At 39.7% G+C, this 18,135-nt stretch overlaps 1 protein-coding gene across 1 annotated transcript in view; it reads right to left on the reverse strand.

The window, feature by feature from the left end:
• LOC144507968 (guanine nucleotide-binding protein G(i) subunit alpha-1) overlaps positions 1-18,135 on the reverse strand; it is a 52,333-nt gene that overhangs the window by 18,525 nt on the left and 15,673 nt on the right. Inside the window, exons 2-3 of the mRNA XM_078235590.1 lie at positions 871-913; positions 618-759 (exon numbers count right to left, since the gene is read on the reverse strand). Coding sequence (XP_078091716.1) covers positions 618-759; positions 871-913 — 185 coding nt within the window. The remainder of the gene's footprint in view (positions 1-617; positions 760-870; positions 914-18,135) is intronic.

Genomic DNA, 18,135 nt, shown 5'->3' on the forward strand with positions numbered 1-18,135 from the left:
ACTAATTTAAGCAGAACAGTTGCTCCATTCATTGCAAGTAGGTGTTCAACATCAATAAATTGATATATTCTTCAAATAGATTAAAAAGCTCTTATTCCCAACACAAACTGGTTTTATTTTGAGAAACAGCAATCTTAACAGTTCTACATTATTCCTTTCTTTTTGCTGTGGTGTTGCGTTTAATAAATTATTTGACCAGTTTGGTCTAAGAATTTTTTTTTAAGGGAAGACAGTATAGTGATCATGTCACTGGACTGATAATCCAGAGGCCCAGGCTAGTGCTCTGGGACATGGATTCAAATCTCTCCATGGTAACAGGTGGAATTTAAATTCAATTATTAAAATCTGGAATTGTCTCGCAATGGTGACCATAACAACCATCACCGAGTGAAAACCCATCTGGTTTGCTGCCATCCTTACCTAGTCTGGCCTACATGACTCAACTGCCTTCTGAAGTGGCCTTACAAGTTCAAGAGCAACAAATGCTGGTCTTGTGATGCCCACATCCATGATAGAACTTTTTAAAAATCGTTTTCTAGATAAAGTATTATTCTAATTACAATTAGATGAATAATGAAATTGGCATTATTGAAATGTCAATTTTTTGTGCCACTTACAGCTCTTGCAGGATCACCAAAGTCTATCTTTAACCTTCCCATTGCCCGAATAATGGCAATAATAGACTGAATGGTGTTACTGTAGACAACAGCTTTATATTGTTTGCATTCTTCTTCTGAATAACCAGCCTCGTGTATAATCCTATAGACAAAAAACTGTAATGTAAAATTTACAAAGACAATCTGTCACAATAGAATAAGGAAAACTGGACACCTTTTCACCCACTTGCCCAGCAAAAAACTGTATACTTACTTCATTTGTTTAACAATAGTACTTTTGCCAGATTCACCAGCACCTGTAAGAGACAGAAACATCTTCAGTTGCACATTAACAATGTAAACAATTTATTTGCTCTTCCCCCATGCCCACTTGCACACTACTGAAGTTTTGAACTGTAATCAAGTGAAAATGAATAAACACAAACCAAGAAGCTCAAGTTGGTCAGATCTTAAAGAGACCATTTTAAGAGAATTGAATATTCTGATTCATGCACAAAAATGAATGCACAGGCATTAAATCACAAAAAGTACTTCTGCCTTATACAAAGTAGTTATATCAATACTAAATAAAAAGCAAACCAAAAGTTGGGAGCATTCAACATTTACTGAAAAACGTTCAGCACATTGTTTTAAATGTTAATCACTGCCGATCAGCTTGAATATAGCTCAAGTGGCCTTTTTGTAGTCAGTCATGAATCAGTGGTAGCGCTCTTGCCTGAGTCGTGAGGTTGTGCAATCAAGTCCCACCATGGACTATAGATTTCAGCACAAAATCTTGGGTAACACCCAAGTGTAATATTGGGGGAACTGCTGTACTTTATCTTTCAGATGTTTCCAGAGTGAGGTTAAAAGATACCATGGCATTATTTCCAGCTCCCCCTACTCACACCTCAACCAAGATCACTAACGAAACAGATCAGGTTATAGCACACTGCAGTTTGTGGGGCTTGTTATGCACATGTTGTATGATGCTATGTTGTAATGATGCACTTCCAGAGATTCCATGAGTGAAAACTGAAAGGATTAAATAAGATTTGTTCAGCAGCCTACAACAACCGCATGGCTGCACCTAGGTCCCCTACATATCTCCTGCTTAAGAGGACTTCACACCCCCGGGGGTGATTACCCACTGAGTCCCAACTGGTCCCCAAACCAGGTGACCCTTTTCTGCTGTGTTGCCCTTAAAAGGGGCAATCACCACACATGGTGCTTGCATTATCACAGTGAAAACATTTCAAAACTACTTAATTGACTGTTAAAAGCTTTGATATATTTTGAGGTCAGGAAAGGCACCACATAAATGCCATTTTCTTTCTTTAGGATTTCTCTTGAATTAGGGATAGGAGCAAGCATATGATCAGTCAGATATTAGTTGCAGCACCCAATGGCTCCTTACTGCACATTTCCAGAAAGCCTTTGACAAAGTGCTGGCATAGACAGAGGATTGGCTGACAGACAGAAGGCAGAGAGTGGGGATAAGGGGGTCCTTTTCAGGATGGCAGCCGGTGACTAGTGGTGTTCCACAGGGGTCAGTGTTGGGACCACAACTTTTCACAATATACACTAATGATTTGGAAGATGGAACGGAGGGCATGGTTGCTAAATTTGCAGATGATACAAAGGTATATAGAGGGACAGGTAGTGTTGAGGAAGTGAGGCTGCAGAATGACTTGGACAGGCTAGGAGAGTGGACAAAGAAGTGGCAGATGGAATATAATGAGGGAAAGTGAGAGATTATGCACTTTGGTAGGAAGAAGAGAGGCACAGACTATTTTTGAAATGGGGGAAGGCTTCAGAAATCTGAAGCACAAAGGGACTTGGGAGTTCTGGTTCAGAACTCTCTTAAGGTTAACATGCAGGTTCAGTTGGTAGTTAGGAAGGCAAATTCAATGTCAGCATTCATTTCTAGAGGACTAAACTACAAGAACAGGGATGTACTGCTGAGGCTGTATAAGGTTCTGGTCAGACCCAATTTGGAATATTGTGGGCAGTTTTAGGCCCCATACCTAAGGAAGGATGTGCTGGCCTTGGAGGGGGTCCAGAGGAGGTTCACAAGAATGATCGCAGGAATGAAGGGTTTGTCATATGAGGAGCGGTTGAGGGGCGGTTGAGGAGTCTGGGCCTATACTTGATGGAGTTTAGAAGAATGAGGGGGATCAAACTTACAGAACACTGAGAGGCCTAGATAGAGTGGACATGGAGAGGATGTTTCCACTAGTGGGAGAAACTAGAATTCGAGGGCACAGCCTCAGAGTGAAGGGACGCTCCTTTAAAACTGAGATGAGGATGAGTTTCTTCAGCCAGAGGGTGATGAATCTGTGGAACTCATTGCCACAGAGGGCTGTGGAAGCCAGGTCAATGAGTGTCTTTAAGACAGAGATAGATAGGTTCTTGATCAATAAGAGGATCAAGGGTTACTGGGAGAACGCAGGAGAATGGGGATGAGAATCATATCAGCCATGATTGAATGGCAGAGCAGACCCGATGGACCGAATGGCCTAATTCAGCTCCTATATCTTATGGTCTTATTAACCCCATTACAAGAGTCTAAAGGAAGGGGCAATGAAACATACATTCTCTGCTGTAATTATGCCCCAATAAAACAAGGGTTAAAAAAGCAAAGTTTGTGCAATATTGTAGTAGAAAACATTTTCAGTATCATGCATGCCCAGGGCCATGTGGAAGCATTAGATGCAATGGCCCATCATCCTGATAGCCTCTACAAAGCTGCCAATTCAAATATTTGGGATGTTCTTTTTCTTCAATTTTCTCTAAATCCCATTTAATAGAGGGGAGCAAAGCAGCAGCTCTGCCATTGACTTATAAAAACTAGTACACCAAACTGCTTGCTTCCTCAAACAATAATGCAATTTTCCCACATTTCCATACTATACCTTTTCATTTCTAAACTTAATTTGTATTCATCCCACAAATATTCCTCCGGGGCCATTCCCTTAAAATATTGTTAGCTAGCTTTTCTCTGAAGTAATTAATTCTATGCCCTTAAACCCGCCCTTGTAGATCAGACGATAAAAAGAAAATGTTCTGTATCTGCATTTCAAAAGGATTTGGTAGGATAGTTCATAATTTTAGTAAAATCATGATTTAGGATATTAAAAGGAATGTGACAGCACAAATGCAAATCTGGCCAAGGACTGGAAACAGCGATAGCAAATTCTTGGGACGATATGGATGCAAATTTGCAGACAGAAAAAAGTGATTGCAAGAGAACACAAAATAGCTAAATTGGGAAGACTGGGTGAAAATTAGTGCAGATAACAGATATATTTTTGGCAAAATACATAGCTGAAATATTCATAAAGTTTTCACCACTTAATAAGAGGACCGCAAGCTAGGGGTTCAGAATCACAAATCTTGAAAAGAAGTTGATCAAATTATTAAAGTATGAAATCCTAGATTTTATAAATAGCATTGGTGAGTCAAATGCAGATAGTAAGGCTAATGCTGGAATTGGTTAGGTTTCAGTTAGAACGCTGCGGTTACTTTAGAATGCCCTCTTCTAGGATATTAATGCCATCAAAAGGGTATAAAAGAAATGCATCAAGATAAATCAGGTTATAGAAGAGGGAAGAGCAGCCTTTAAGTTTTCAATAACTTTTTCTATTCTAGGAAAATGTTGATAATTATGAATATTTTAGAAAAAGTAAATAAAGAAATTATTTACCAACTGGTATATTAATGGGTAGAGGACATATGAAGTGCTTTAAGATATCCTGAGAGGTAAAAGTATCATATCAATGCAAGCTGTCAAATAACCTGGCCAAAGCAGTTTCTGAAATCTTAACACAAGACATGGCTGTTTCCCACACCCACTGAATTCCCATGTGAACCTAATCTGCAACTCACCCAGTCTCTGTTGCACTCCAATGTAGTCACCCATCTTCTCACATGCCCCTTACTGCCCCAATAGTTATTAATTGTTTGCAGTCACTTTGGTGTTAAGTTACTTAATTTGACTTGAGTATTGCTGAAAAAAAACCCTCTATCAAAGCTTTTAGCCTTGCATTCATCAGGACAAATATAAGAATGCCAGAGTCCACTTGCCAACCATCCAGCATCCTTTTTCTCATGCAGTATAGATTGTTGTTCCTTCTAAAATTTGGTATTCTTGCATCTGTCTTGAGTGTAGGATGAAAAGCTTTGACAGCATGTCTCTTTTTTCAGCAATAGTTGATTAGAATTTTATTGGATTATTCAAAGTTGTTCAAAGTGTCTTTGAATTAACAGAAATCTATCAAACTTACTTCAAAGATTGACATCAGTTTTTTTTTCTGAACATCATTTACCAAATGTAAAATGATTTTGAAATCCATTTGGTAATACGCCAATTGAAGAGTTTAAGGGTCAAGAAAGAATGGCAACTATTTCAGCCAATAGGATATCTACAAAATTAAGTTCATGAATTTGATTTGATTTATTATTGTCACATGTATTAACATAGTGAAAAGTATTGTTTCTTGCGGGCTATACATATCGTTCATAGAGAAGGAAACAAGAGAGTGCAGAATGTAGTGTTACAGTCATAGCTAGGGTGTAGAGAAAGATCAACTTCATGCAAGATAAGTCTATTCAAACGTCTGACAGCAGCAGGGAAGAAGCTGTTCTTGAAGGATTGAAGGTTCCATTCAAACTTCAAATGCTCTTTACTGCCTTTTCAATCAACTCTGGTGTTAGATTGTATCCTACCAGCTTAGACTCCTACAGTCATAGATTTGAGTTCTGGAAAGTACTCACTTGTTCACAAAAAAAAGTACAGACTATCTTTCCAACAAAACTTAAGATTTTCCCATTACACTATTTTGAATGGCTCTTATTTGCAGATAAGCAATTGCAATCCAGAAATTTTACCAAGTTTTCAACATCCAATTTTTAGTTGGCCTCAAAAATTTCAAATTGTTAGATTACTGCCCAACTACAATTGCCAAATCTGAACTACTTTGTTTCCAGAACTGTATTTTAAAACAGAACCAGAAACATCACTTTTATTTAAGCATAAACACAAATTTACTAAAGTGTTATTGGATTTCATGCAAACAATGCTTGCTCATAGTAAGAGCACATATATTAATGCTATTCACACAACATAATGAAGTTTTATTTTATTAACAAATACCATTTGAAACCATAGCTTTAAAATTAGCTAATACAATCACGTAATGTCCACTTTTCAAGCCATAAAACTCTTAAGCATTCACTGCAGAAGATTGAAAATATATTGCATTGCTAAAATGTTTTATTGATAATATTTCTTAGGAGAAATAAAATCAAATGGAGTGAAGCCTCTACTTTATAGCCAACAAAATTAAGAATAGTAAGATCACACTTAACATTTTTCAATGCATGTATAGAATTTATCTCCAAGAATTATTCCTAGTTTTAAATTGTGCCTTGCAAATAGTTTCATAAATTTTCTACATTTTCTCTCGATCAGAGGAGAAGGAACTTGTAAATACTCATGCCATCAACAATTACTGATGGAATAATATTGAGAAAACACCTGTACTCTTGGCAGACAGGCTCACTAACAATCATAGACCCATTATTTGGAGTTTTGCACATACACTGAAACCAAGCAAAGAAGCACAATAACTACACATATTCATCTGATAGAACAATTAAGCCTGTGCTTCCTGCAATGCAATGAATTAACAGAACAGATTTAAAATCAAGCACATTCAATTATGCCCACAAAACAATTTATTTACTACTTAGTGTTTTCTTACATTGAGTCAAGAGTGAACCCCATTCGTACAAACATGCTGTAAAACTCCCTATTTCATAGAAATCATAGAAACCCTACAGTACAGAAAGAGGCCATTCGGCCCATCGAGTCTGCACCGACCACAATCCCACCCAGGCCCTACCCCCATATCCCTATATATTTACCACTAATCCCTCTAACCGACACATCTCAGGACACTAAGAGCAATTTTTAGCATGACCAATCAACCTAACCCGCACATCTTTGGACTGTAGGAGGAAACCGGAGCACCCGGAGGAAACCCATGCAGACACGAGAAGAATGTGCAAACTCCACACAGACAGTGACCCAAGCCGGGAATCGAATCCAGGCTGTGAAGCAGCAGTGCTAACCACTGTGCTACCGTGCCGCCCCATGTCACCTCAAACCACTGTGCTACCGTGCCGCCCAGAAATTATATAAATTTCTACCTACAATCTATATAATCTAAAGAGGCAAATAACCCAGACAGATAACTACAATATTCTGCTGCAATCAGGTCAGATGCAATAGGATATAATCCTAGCATTGTGAGATTTATTCAAGTAGATCGTATAATAACAAGATAAATCAAAAATAAGCTAATAAGCTACTCCTAATACCTGGAAATGTGCCTCAAGGAAACGTACAAGTACCTTAGATATTTCACAGCATGTTCATTCTGCTTAAATAGATAAAGGAAGAAGATTTCCCCAGTTAAAACCTTCAAAATTGATTGGCTTCAATTATAGCTTCATTATTTTCCACAGTATTGCACTGAAATTTTTAAAACAAATTTTGAAATCAACTTTGGAAGGCATAAAATTCTTCTGAAAAATCACTTGCAAAAGATGAAATTATTTCCAACTTGCATAGTCCCTTTTTTAGAAGTTAAAAAGGGGGGGCGGGGGGTTGGTGGTGGTATGTGATACGAGCATGGAAATGGCTGTGTTTTCACAAGCTATGACACTTCTCATCTTTCAATCCTTTCATTTATTCTGATGCATAAGTACATAATCATGGAGTGAAACTCAGTACTATGTCCCTGGAACATTTTTGGTTAGGTTTTGTGAAAAAGTGCTAAGTAATGAAAATCCTCAATGGAAAGAAGAAGCAAGAGGCAGCTGAGCCCTCAATATGGCAATTTGATCAGTAAACTAACCGGTACCTAAGAAAAACCAAGCAGCGTGCCTTAATGACCATCAGCTGGTCACTCTGACATCCATCATTATGAAGTGCTTCGAAAGGCTAGTCATGTCACAAATCAATTCCAGCCTTCCAGACTACCTGGATCCACTACAGTTTGCCTACCACCGCAACAGGTCCACAGCAGACGCCATCTCCCTGGCCCTGCACTCGACCCTGGAACATCTAGATAACAAGCCACCTATGTCAGACTCCTATTTATTGACTACAGCTCAGCCTTCAACACCATTATTCCCATGAAACTCATCTCTAAACTCCATGGCTTGGGCCTCTGGACCTCCCTCTGCAACTGGATCCTGAATTTCCTAACTCTCAGACTACAATCAGTAAGGATAGGCAACAACACCTCCTCCACGATCATCCTCAACACCGGTGCCCCACAAGGCTGCGTTCTCAGCCCCCTACTATACTCCTTATACACCTATGACTGTGTGGCCAAATTCCCCTTCAATTCGATTTTCAAGTTTGCTGACACCACCACTGTAGTGGGTCGGATCTCAAACAATGTACAGGAATGAGATAGAGAATCTGGTGAACTGGTGCAGCAACAATAATCTTTCCCTCAATGTCAGCAAAACAAAGGAGATTGTCATTGACTTCAGGAAGTATAAAGGAGAACATGCCCCTGTCTACATCAATGGGGACGAAGTAGAAAGGGTCGAGCGCTTCAAGTTTTTAGGTGTCCAGATCACCGACAACCTATCACGGAATTTCAGTGCTCATATTGCTGAACTACAGAGTACCGATAAGAAGCTTGATGAAGCAGAGAAAAGAATTCTTATTATTGAGAATGCAACTTCTTCGGTTGAAGCCTGCTTTCCATCTTTGGAAAATCAGCTTAAGTAGTATGTCAGATATCCTGATCAATCTGGAGAGCCGGGGCCAGAGAAGGAGGGTGGTCCATGTGACCGGCTTTCCAAAAGGAGCAGAGGGCAAGCTCCTAGCTAAATCTTTTGAGAATTGGCTACCACGTTTTCTTATCTCGACACGAAAGCTGGATACATTAATCTTGATAGGGCAAGTCGTATCCTTTTTGAGGTCCAGCCAGTAATCGTACATTTTCATAGCTTCAATCACAGAGGTTTAGACGAGGCCAGAAAGGGTCTGAAAGCCATCTAACTGCAGTTTGCCCTGCTTTATTCTGCTAATCTGAGGGAGACATCTGTCAGTTCCTTAAGGCTGTTCGACAATCCTACTAAGGTCTTGGCCTCTTCAAATGACAAAAGTTTGGAGTTATAATCTGCAGTTCATTACTAATCCTGGACTTTACCCCTTGCCGTTAGACTCCTTTCTTTGATTTCATGATACGGCACAATGATTAGCACTGCTGCCTCTCAGTATCAGGGACCTGGGTTCGATTCCGGCTTGGGTCACTGTCTGTGTGGCGTCTACACGGTCTCCCCATGTCTGCGTGGGTTTCCTCCAGATGCTCCAGTTTCCTCCCACAGTCTAGAAGACATGCTAGTTAGGTGCATTGGTCGTGTTAAATTCTCCCGCAGTGTACCTGAACAGGCGCTGGAATGTGGTACCTAGGGGATTTTCAGTAACTTCATTGCAGTGTTAATGTAAGCCTACTTGTGACACTAAAAAACAAACTTAAACTTATCATGTTGACAGGGGTGATCTACAAGCCCTGAGGTGAATTTCACCTGCTATCCTTTGTTTACCAGGGAATGCATCCCTTAGCATATTCCTTTAATTACTCCAAGCTTAAGCAACAGATTTGATCCTATTATATCCTTGTTGTGCCAGGGATGCAAGGTGGCATGGGGGAACTACCTGCATTGATTCTAGTCTTGCGTCAAAATTCAACCCTTGTGGTTTAATATCCTTAAAATGATTGAGCATGTTGGGGAGTGTGCTGGGTAGGTTGTGTGGTATTAGGGATGTGCAATACTTATCCTTTTTTTCTTCTTGTACATAAGAACATAAGAAATAGGAGCAGGAGTAGGCTATCTAGCCCCTCGAGCCTGCCCCGCCATTCAATAAGATCATGGCTGATCTGAAGTGGATCAGTTCCACTTACCCGCCTGATCCCTATAACCCCTAATCCCCCTACCGATCAGGAATCCATCTATCCGTGATTTAAACATATTCAACGAGGTAGCCTCCACCACGTCAGTGGGCAGAGAATTCCAGAGATTCACCACCCTCTGAGAGAAGAAGTTCCTCCTCAACTCTGTCCTAAACTGACCCCCCTTTATTTTGAGGCTGTGCCCTCTAGTTCTAGTTTCCTTTCTAAGTGGAAAGAATCTCTCCACCTCTACCCTATCCAGCCCCTTCATTATCTTATAGGTCTCTATAAGATCCACCCTCAGCCTTCTAAATTCCAACGAGTACAAACCCAATCTGCTCAGTCTCTCCTCATAATCAACACCCCTCATCTCTGGTATCAACCTGATGAACCTTCTCTGCACTCCCTCCAAGGCCAATATATCCTTCCACAAATAAGGGGACCAATACTGCACACAATATTCCAGCTGCGGCCTCACCAATGCCCTGTACAGATGCAGCAAGACATCTCTGCTTTTATATTCTATCCCCCTTGCGATATAGGCCAACATCCCATTTGCCTTGTAATCCTTGCATTTATAATAATGGTATACACTATGCGGTACCCTTTACTCGTGTTGTGCAAATATGAGTAGCGCCACTGCGGGGAGCTGGGTGGGTAGTTTGATTAAGAGGTTGCGAGCATGGCCCAATGAGTGCTCTCAGCTGGTGAGGAAAATCCACTTAGAACTAACGGCATTGCATAGTTTGTTCCTGTATTTTTGTTATTTTGGAGTCAAAGAATCTCTGACAGACACCTGTAAAGAAGCAGACAGAGCACATATCCTGGAAAAAGACATTGTTTTATATCAATGGCGACCCCGATGTTGAATGATGGGGAAGTATGCTTTGATGCGAGAATATTTGGTGATCAGCCTTTTCTATTCTTGTGTCAATATCCTATATTCGCCTTGACTGAATACACAACAGCAGTAGCTACTTTACTTGGCTGTCTCTGGTATCCTGTAAGCGAGGGCATCCACCATTATGCCACGTACTCATGGCTTTATCTTGTTATCCTGTTTTTCCCCCAATCTCTGAAACATCCTTTCATTGTTTGCATTCTTGGAGGTGCCACTTGCAATGAATGATCTGAACGAAATGCATTGGTACTTGCATCTCTTTCTGTATATGTGGAAAAATGATTATGCTGTACTATACCAATTCTTGAGGGTTTGTTGCATTGTTTGTAAAAATGGGAAAAATCTTCAATCTTATATTAAAAAGGTAAAAATAAATTTTAAAAACAGAAAAGCAAAAAGCTACATACTCTGGATCTCACCATCTTCAATGTGTATGGTGATCACTTTTACAATCTCTTTCTTTTGCGCTTCAGAATAATGAGACCAATTACTTAAAATCCTTGCTCGTTTTCAGATGCCTCAATCATTCTTTACAGGAGTCCAGGAAATGGCTGAAATTCAAGTTGGTCAGTAAAGTTTGTATGCTGAACATGTTAAGTTCTATGCTGGAATAATGTAAAAGTGTTTACATTTGCTATCTAATGCGCAACGCCATTTTGGAAAGACCAATTACATTCTAAATCCTGCGCTGCAATATATATGGTATTAGCTCATTTTCCACAATGGTGTGAGTGGCGTTATACTTGGACCATGTTGTGTTGAGCTGAGGAGACCATTATGAAGCAACATGTCCAACAAATGCAGGTTTGGAAAGGAATGGGCTCAATCCACGACTGAAAAGTCTGCTGGCATTTACCATGAGCTTCACCAGCACCTTTGTCAAGGGACTGATGTCAACCAGTATCCACGATAAGGAAGGAAAAAAGTTGGTAGAGGAAATAGCAAGAAAAATAAATGATAGTGTTATACATCTATAATACTGAAATACACATTCAGTTTAAGGGTATGTGTCATCTGAAGACAAAAGCCCTCTTCCAAAACCCCCAACAGCAAATGGAAGAAATTCAGTTATACTTACCTTCACACAATTGCATTTTGTTTTAAGAGGGCACTTTCAGACCAAAACTTTAATAATGCTTCAGTAAAAAATAACATTTTGGTAAAATGATTGTAAACAAGGAAGGCCATTCAGCTCATTTTAAATCAACCATCTAAAATGGTGGTATTTCATCAGTGCAAAGTAAAGTCACCATAGTCCCAGATGACCATAGGCTGCTCTCTCCTTTGGTAGTGATTTAACCTGAGGATCATTGCACCTCAGGTGAGGAGCAAGGTTGAGACAGCAGACCTTCATGAATAACCTCAGCCAGCACAGAAACTGAACCCTCGCTGCTGGCGTTGTTCTGCATCACAAACCAGCCGCCCAGCATACTGAGCTAACTGGCCCTGATCAATGCAGCATTCAGTTGGCTCTTAAGTGATACTTCACTTTACTATTCTAGGATCAATTGTGTGTGAAGAACTTCAGACACTAGTTCTAAACATGCCTTTCATTAACAAAAGTTACTCTAGTTTAGGCAGGGATCTCAGACACAATATATCTACGGTGTAAATTTATTAGCAGAGAGTCCACTCTGATTAGAAGAATGTTAGTAATAGATTGGTGTAACTCTATAATACATGCAACTTGCAGTGGAAAAGTTATCACATTTTTACAATCCAGGGCACCTCAAATGGATCAGTGATTGTTGCCTGATCTCCCAAGATGCCGATTAACTAGATGATTAACTGTTGTGTGATCAGGTTTAGCATGCCTTTTATAACGGGATATAGCTGAACAGACTGACAACACCTTTACCTTTTACCACAAGTTTCAATCACAAGCTTTACTTGGCGCTACCCTGTATCATGCCTGCAGAAATCCTAATAGCTCTCCTTTAAAACAAATAAACAGAAATCTGTTAACTCTCTTCATTAGACAAAGGAAAGACCTGTTTTAAAAGTTTTGAGAAAGTTTGAGGCTTCTTACTAAACAGATCCTTGTTCTACTCTTCGCAATTTAAATCTGAAGTAATCTTTCCGATGCATCTTGTCTATACCCCAAGTACCCCTCCACCAAATTCTGTAAAGGTCACAGAGTCAAACCCAACAGCTGAATTTTCTTAGCTATATTACCTGAAATGCAACACAGTAGTAGGAAAGCAGGTAATCTCGGTTAACAAAATATATGCAGTTTTTGATATTGATTTAACAGGATAATCAATTGCCTTTACAATCAACGTTTTGATGATCAGCTTTAAGTTCCTAACAATCTATAAGACAGTATTCACATTAAGAACACCTAATTTATTTTCTTTTATTAAAAAGTTCTGGTGGAAGCATTAAACAAGTAGTTAACAACAACATACCGGAAATCCTACAGTAATACAGCAATAATGAGGTGGTCTATTGGACAGTTGGAGTACTACTTGATTCTCATTTTTCCACACTCGTGTGAAATCTAGCATTTTACTTAATTTAACTAGAAAACATTTCCATCCCTTGAGCTGTCCTAAGAAGCCTAGAGATTCCCAATGTCAGGTACCCCAATTAGTAAAATTTATTCTCTGCAGTATCTTCAAAAATGTAGCACTACTTTTCATTATCACAAAGATGCTCAAGAATGCATGCATTTCAAGAATCCAACATGATAGAAACCATTTAATCACCTTCACAAATTGCTATTCATTCTCATGTATTTCATAAATGATTTCCCCTTCTCCTTTAACTTACACACTCCAATTAAATAATCAAAGCTTTCAGATGCAAGTGCATCATTTCTTCAAAATAACCAATGTAACCACCATTGTTAGCTGGAAGATTAAAGCCCAAATTTGCAATTAATAGAATCTTAATTAGGAGCTTTTAAAAGTAATAAATTTTGGTTTGGATCCCAACTCCATTGTCACCTTAACTTAGAAGGGGAAAATTAGCCAAGTCACTGTCTGAAGGTGAATGGTGGATTATTCAACAATATTGAATGAGAAATAGATTTGGCAAAGGTAAACCGGAGTTTCAATTTATATTTTGCGGTTTCTGAATTATCATTTTGTCAAATGGTTATTACCTAGTAATATTTTTCTTTGTTCCGTTTTCATTTCCTAAGGCAGCTACCCACAGTAGTGTACTGTTCTGCAGGCATTGCGAACCCTTCCATTCTTCAGCTAACTATCCTTCTAGGCTATGACTGTAGAAAGGCATAAAGCCTTCAATAAATACAATTATTTACTAACGGACTTACAAGATAGACTTACACGTACAGGCAGCAAGGAACAGATCAGATGCTCGAGGAGTATAAAAAGTGCAAGAAGTTACTTAAGAGGGAAATCAGGAGGGCTAAAAGAAGACATGAGGTTGCTTTGGCAGACAGAGTGAAGGAAAATCCAAAGAGCTTCTACAGGTATGTTAGGAGCAAAAGGATAGTGAGGGATAAAATTGGTCCTCTTGAAGACCAGAGTGGTAGACTGTGTATGGAACCAAAAGAGATGGGGGAGATACTAAATGGTTTTTTTGCATCCGTATTTACTGAGGAAACGGGCATGGAGTCTACGGAAATAGGGCAAACAGGTAGGGAGGTCACGGAACCTTTACAGATTAATGGGGAGGAGGTGCTCGCTGTCTTGAGGCAAATCAGAGTGGATAAATCCCCAGGACCGGACAGGGTATTCTCACGGACCTTGAAGGAAGCTAGTGTTGAACTTGCAGGGGCCCTGGCAGACATATTTAAAATGTCAGTATTCACGGGGGAGGTGCCGGATGATTGGAGGGTGGCTCATGTTGTTCCATTGTTTAAAAAAGTTCCAAAAGAAATCCGGGAAATTATAGGCCAGTAAGTTTGACGTCGGTGGTGGGCAAGTTATTGGAAGGTGTGATAAGGGATAGGATCTACAAATATTTGGATAGACAGGGACTTATTAGGGAGAGTCAACATGGCTTTGTGCGTGGTAGGTCATGTTTGACCAATCTATTAGAGTTTTTCGAGGAGGTTACCAGGAAAGTGGATGAAGGGAAGGCGGTGGATGTTGTCTACCTGGATTTCAGCAAGGCCTTTGACAAGGTCCCTCATGGGAGGTTAGTTAGGAAGGTTCAGTCGCTAGGTATACATGGGGAGGTAGTAAATTGGATTAGACACTGGCTCAATGGAAGAAGCCAGAGAGTGGCTGTGGAGGATTGCTTCTCTGAGTGGAGGCCTGTGACTAGTGGTGTGCCGCAGGGATCGGTGTTGGGTCCATTGTTGTTTGTCATCTATATCAATGATCTGGATGATAATGTGGTCAATTGGATCAGCAAGTTTGCTGATGATACAAAGATTGGAGGTGTAGTGGACAGTGAGGAAGGTTTTCAAAGCTTGCAGAAGGATTTGGACCAACTAGAAAAATGGGCTGAAAAATGGCAAATGGAACTTAACGCAGACAAGTGTGAGATATTGCACTTTGGAAGGACAAACCAAAGTAGAACGTACAGGGTAAATGGTAGGACTCTGAAGAGTGCAGTTGAACAGAGGGATCTGGGAATACAGGTACAGAATTCCCTAAAAGTGACGTCACAGGTGGATAGGGTCGTAAAGAGTGCCTTTGGTACATTGGCCTTTATAAATCGGAGTATCGAGTATAAAAGTTGGAGTGTTATGGTACGGTTATATAAGGCATTGGTGAGGCCGAATTTGGAGTATTGTGTACAGTTTTGGTCACCTAGTTACAGGAAGGATGTAAATCAGGTTGAAAGAGTGCAGAGAAGGTTCACAAGGATGTTGCCGGGACTTGAGAAGCTGAGTTACAGAGAGAGATTGAACAGGTTGGGACTTTATTCCCTGGAGCGTAGAAGATTGAGGGGAGATTTGATAGAGGTGTATAAGACTTTGATGGGTATAGAGTGAATGCAAGCAGGCTTTTTCCGCTGAGGTTAGGGGAGAAAAAAACCAGAGAGCATGGGTTAAGGGTGAAAGGAGAAAAGTTTAAAGGGAATATTAGGGGGGGCTTCTTCACACAGAGAGTGGTGGGAGTGTGGAATGAGCTGCCGGATAAAGTGGTAAATGCGGGGTCACTTTTAACATTTAAGAAAAACTTGGACGGGTTCATGGATGAGAGGGGTGTGGAGGGATATGGTCCAAGTGCAGGTCAGTGGGACTAGGCAAAAAATGGTTCGGCACAGACAAGAAGGGCCAAAAGGCCTGTTTCTGAGCTGTAATTTTCTATGGTTCTATAGCAATAGAGATAAGGGAACTTGGCGAATTTTTCCTTATCCCCATCACACAGAGGCTAACTGTAATATCCCCACCATTGCCTTGATCAAGATTAGCTAAATGTGCACACAATAATCAGCCTACATGATCTGTATATATTTATCTACTGAAACATCAGAAAAAGCCAGTTGTGCTCCAGGAACAGGGATTGACTTAAAATTTGCGATCGCAAGGCTCAAAAAGACAGGAGGCCTTTATCTTGCAATTTACAGAAATCTTTGAACTTAGCCGGTCAGTAAGGTAGCCAAGAAAATCATTTTCAAAAATCAATTATTAAGGTAAGGCCACAGGTGAAAATTCTGTAGTGCAAGTGAATCTCATTTTATGTTTGAATCCATAAATTACTTCTAGGCACTGGACCATGTTTTGAACCGGATTTTATAGAATTATAGCTATTTATAGAACTCCACCAAGTTCTATTTTAGTTGAAATGATTTTTTAAAAGCACTTCAATTAGCCTGAATTTAATGAGCAAACATATCTACCCAGTGACCTGTTCCTTCATAAAACATCTTGAGCATTGTTATCACTTAAATTCCTGTCTGTAAATTAAACTTTTTGCAATCACTGTATTTCATTGCACAAGTAGTACACCTGCTTATCCACGATTTTTTAAACTTCAATTTTAAATCCATTCTTTAAAATAACTTGGTTATCAATCATAATATTAAAGCACAAGTGCAACTGTCTAAATTTCCATGTTCCAGTTTGTTAATTGCTGCATTGAAGTTATGACCACATTTGTGATCAAAACAAGCTGACCTTTTACATTCAATAAGCATACAAGAATTTAGATTTACTTTAAGTCCCTCTGCTGGAAAAACACCTGGCAGGTACCAGCACAATTCCACTTTTCTCCAAGTGACTCAAGAAAACCAAGATCAAATTGCCCAGCAATGGAAAGGATTATCTTACTACACATATACACACAGATCATACTGGCCCAAATCACCCGGTATCCAGATCAGAGATGGAACAAAAGTTGGGAGATAAGTAATGGGAAGTTCTGACACACAAGCTGAAATTTCCCAGGAAGTTTAAACTGCCAATCGGCTGATTTGCACTGCAAAGGACCCTTGGTGAAAGTCTGTGTCAGATACTTGGGGCCAGTTATGCAGGATTTACCTGGATACTTTACCTGCCATACCAACCAACCCCACTAACCAACTCCCAATCATTCACTCAACCCTTCACCTACGCACCTTTTTCCCTCATTCGCCCTCACCCATCTACCTCGCTTCCCCATTCATCAAACTGACACAGATTTGGCCTGCTGCAGGTACATGGGAGTAAAAGAGCCAACCCTTACCTTCTCCTCACCTCCCAGAAATATTACTTTAGAACATCTGCATAAATGTGGCAACTGATTTATAATCTCTGAACTGTGGATAACGTGCTACAGAACAATCAACAAAGTATGTTAGATATGCACAACTTTCATTTCACTTTCAGTCAAACTTTTCATAAACTGTGAAAAAGTACAATTATAGATTTCACATCCTGCTAAATTTAGATTGGTTCTTTTAAACAGGATAAAGTACTGGAGTTCACAAAAAACTTTTTACATATATTAATCCAATTTGGTCCAAATACATTAAGTAATGAATGACAAAGAATTGAAGCACTCAGTGGTGCGGGAAGAACAGGTCTTGATTCATGGGACACAGACACTAAAGAGGGAGCTGTTCCATTGGTTTGGGTTCCACTTAAATCGGGCTGGGACCAGCATTCTGTCAACTGTATAACTAGGGTTGGAGATGAGGTTTTGAACGAACAGGAGCTGGGTGAAGGGCGAATTAGAAATCCAAAGTGAAAGGGTCAAGGCAATAGAACAGTGTAGCAAAGTAGATAAAGGCAAGCAGAGCAGGACAGGAATGATAAAAGTGCATCAGCTAGTAAAGTCCATGTAGGCAAAGAAAACAAATTAAAGGCTCTTTATCCGAATGTACAAAGCAAAATAGATGATCCAGTGACACAAATCGAGGCAAGTGGCTTAGATCGCCATAACAAGTCTTAAGTTTAAAAGGAGACCAGGTTTTCACAGTAACTTCATTGCAGTGTTAATGTAAGCCTACTTGTGACACTAATGAACTTAAACTTAAGTTTGGAAAATAAATATCCCAGGGTATACTATTTTGAAAAGATGGGCAGAATAGAAAAGGGGGGGATAGCCCTGATAGTAAAGGATGACATAAGGACATTAGCGAGGAAATATCTTGGCTCAAAAGATCAGGAAGCAGATTCAATATGGAGGAGATTAGGAATAGCAATGGTCAGAAAATGCTGCTAGTAGTAGTTTACATCATCCTCTAAACAGTAGCTGTACCTCTGGACTGAGCATCAAGCAAGAAATTATTGGAACATGCAACAAAGGCA

Source organism: Mustelus asterias, chromosome 19 (assembly GCF_964213995.1).
Source record: "Mustelus asterias chromosome 19, sMusAst1.hap1.1, whole genome shotgun sequence".
NCBI lineage: Eukaryota > Metazoa > Chordata > Chondrichthyes > Carcharhiniformes > Triakidae > Mustelus > Mustelus asterias.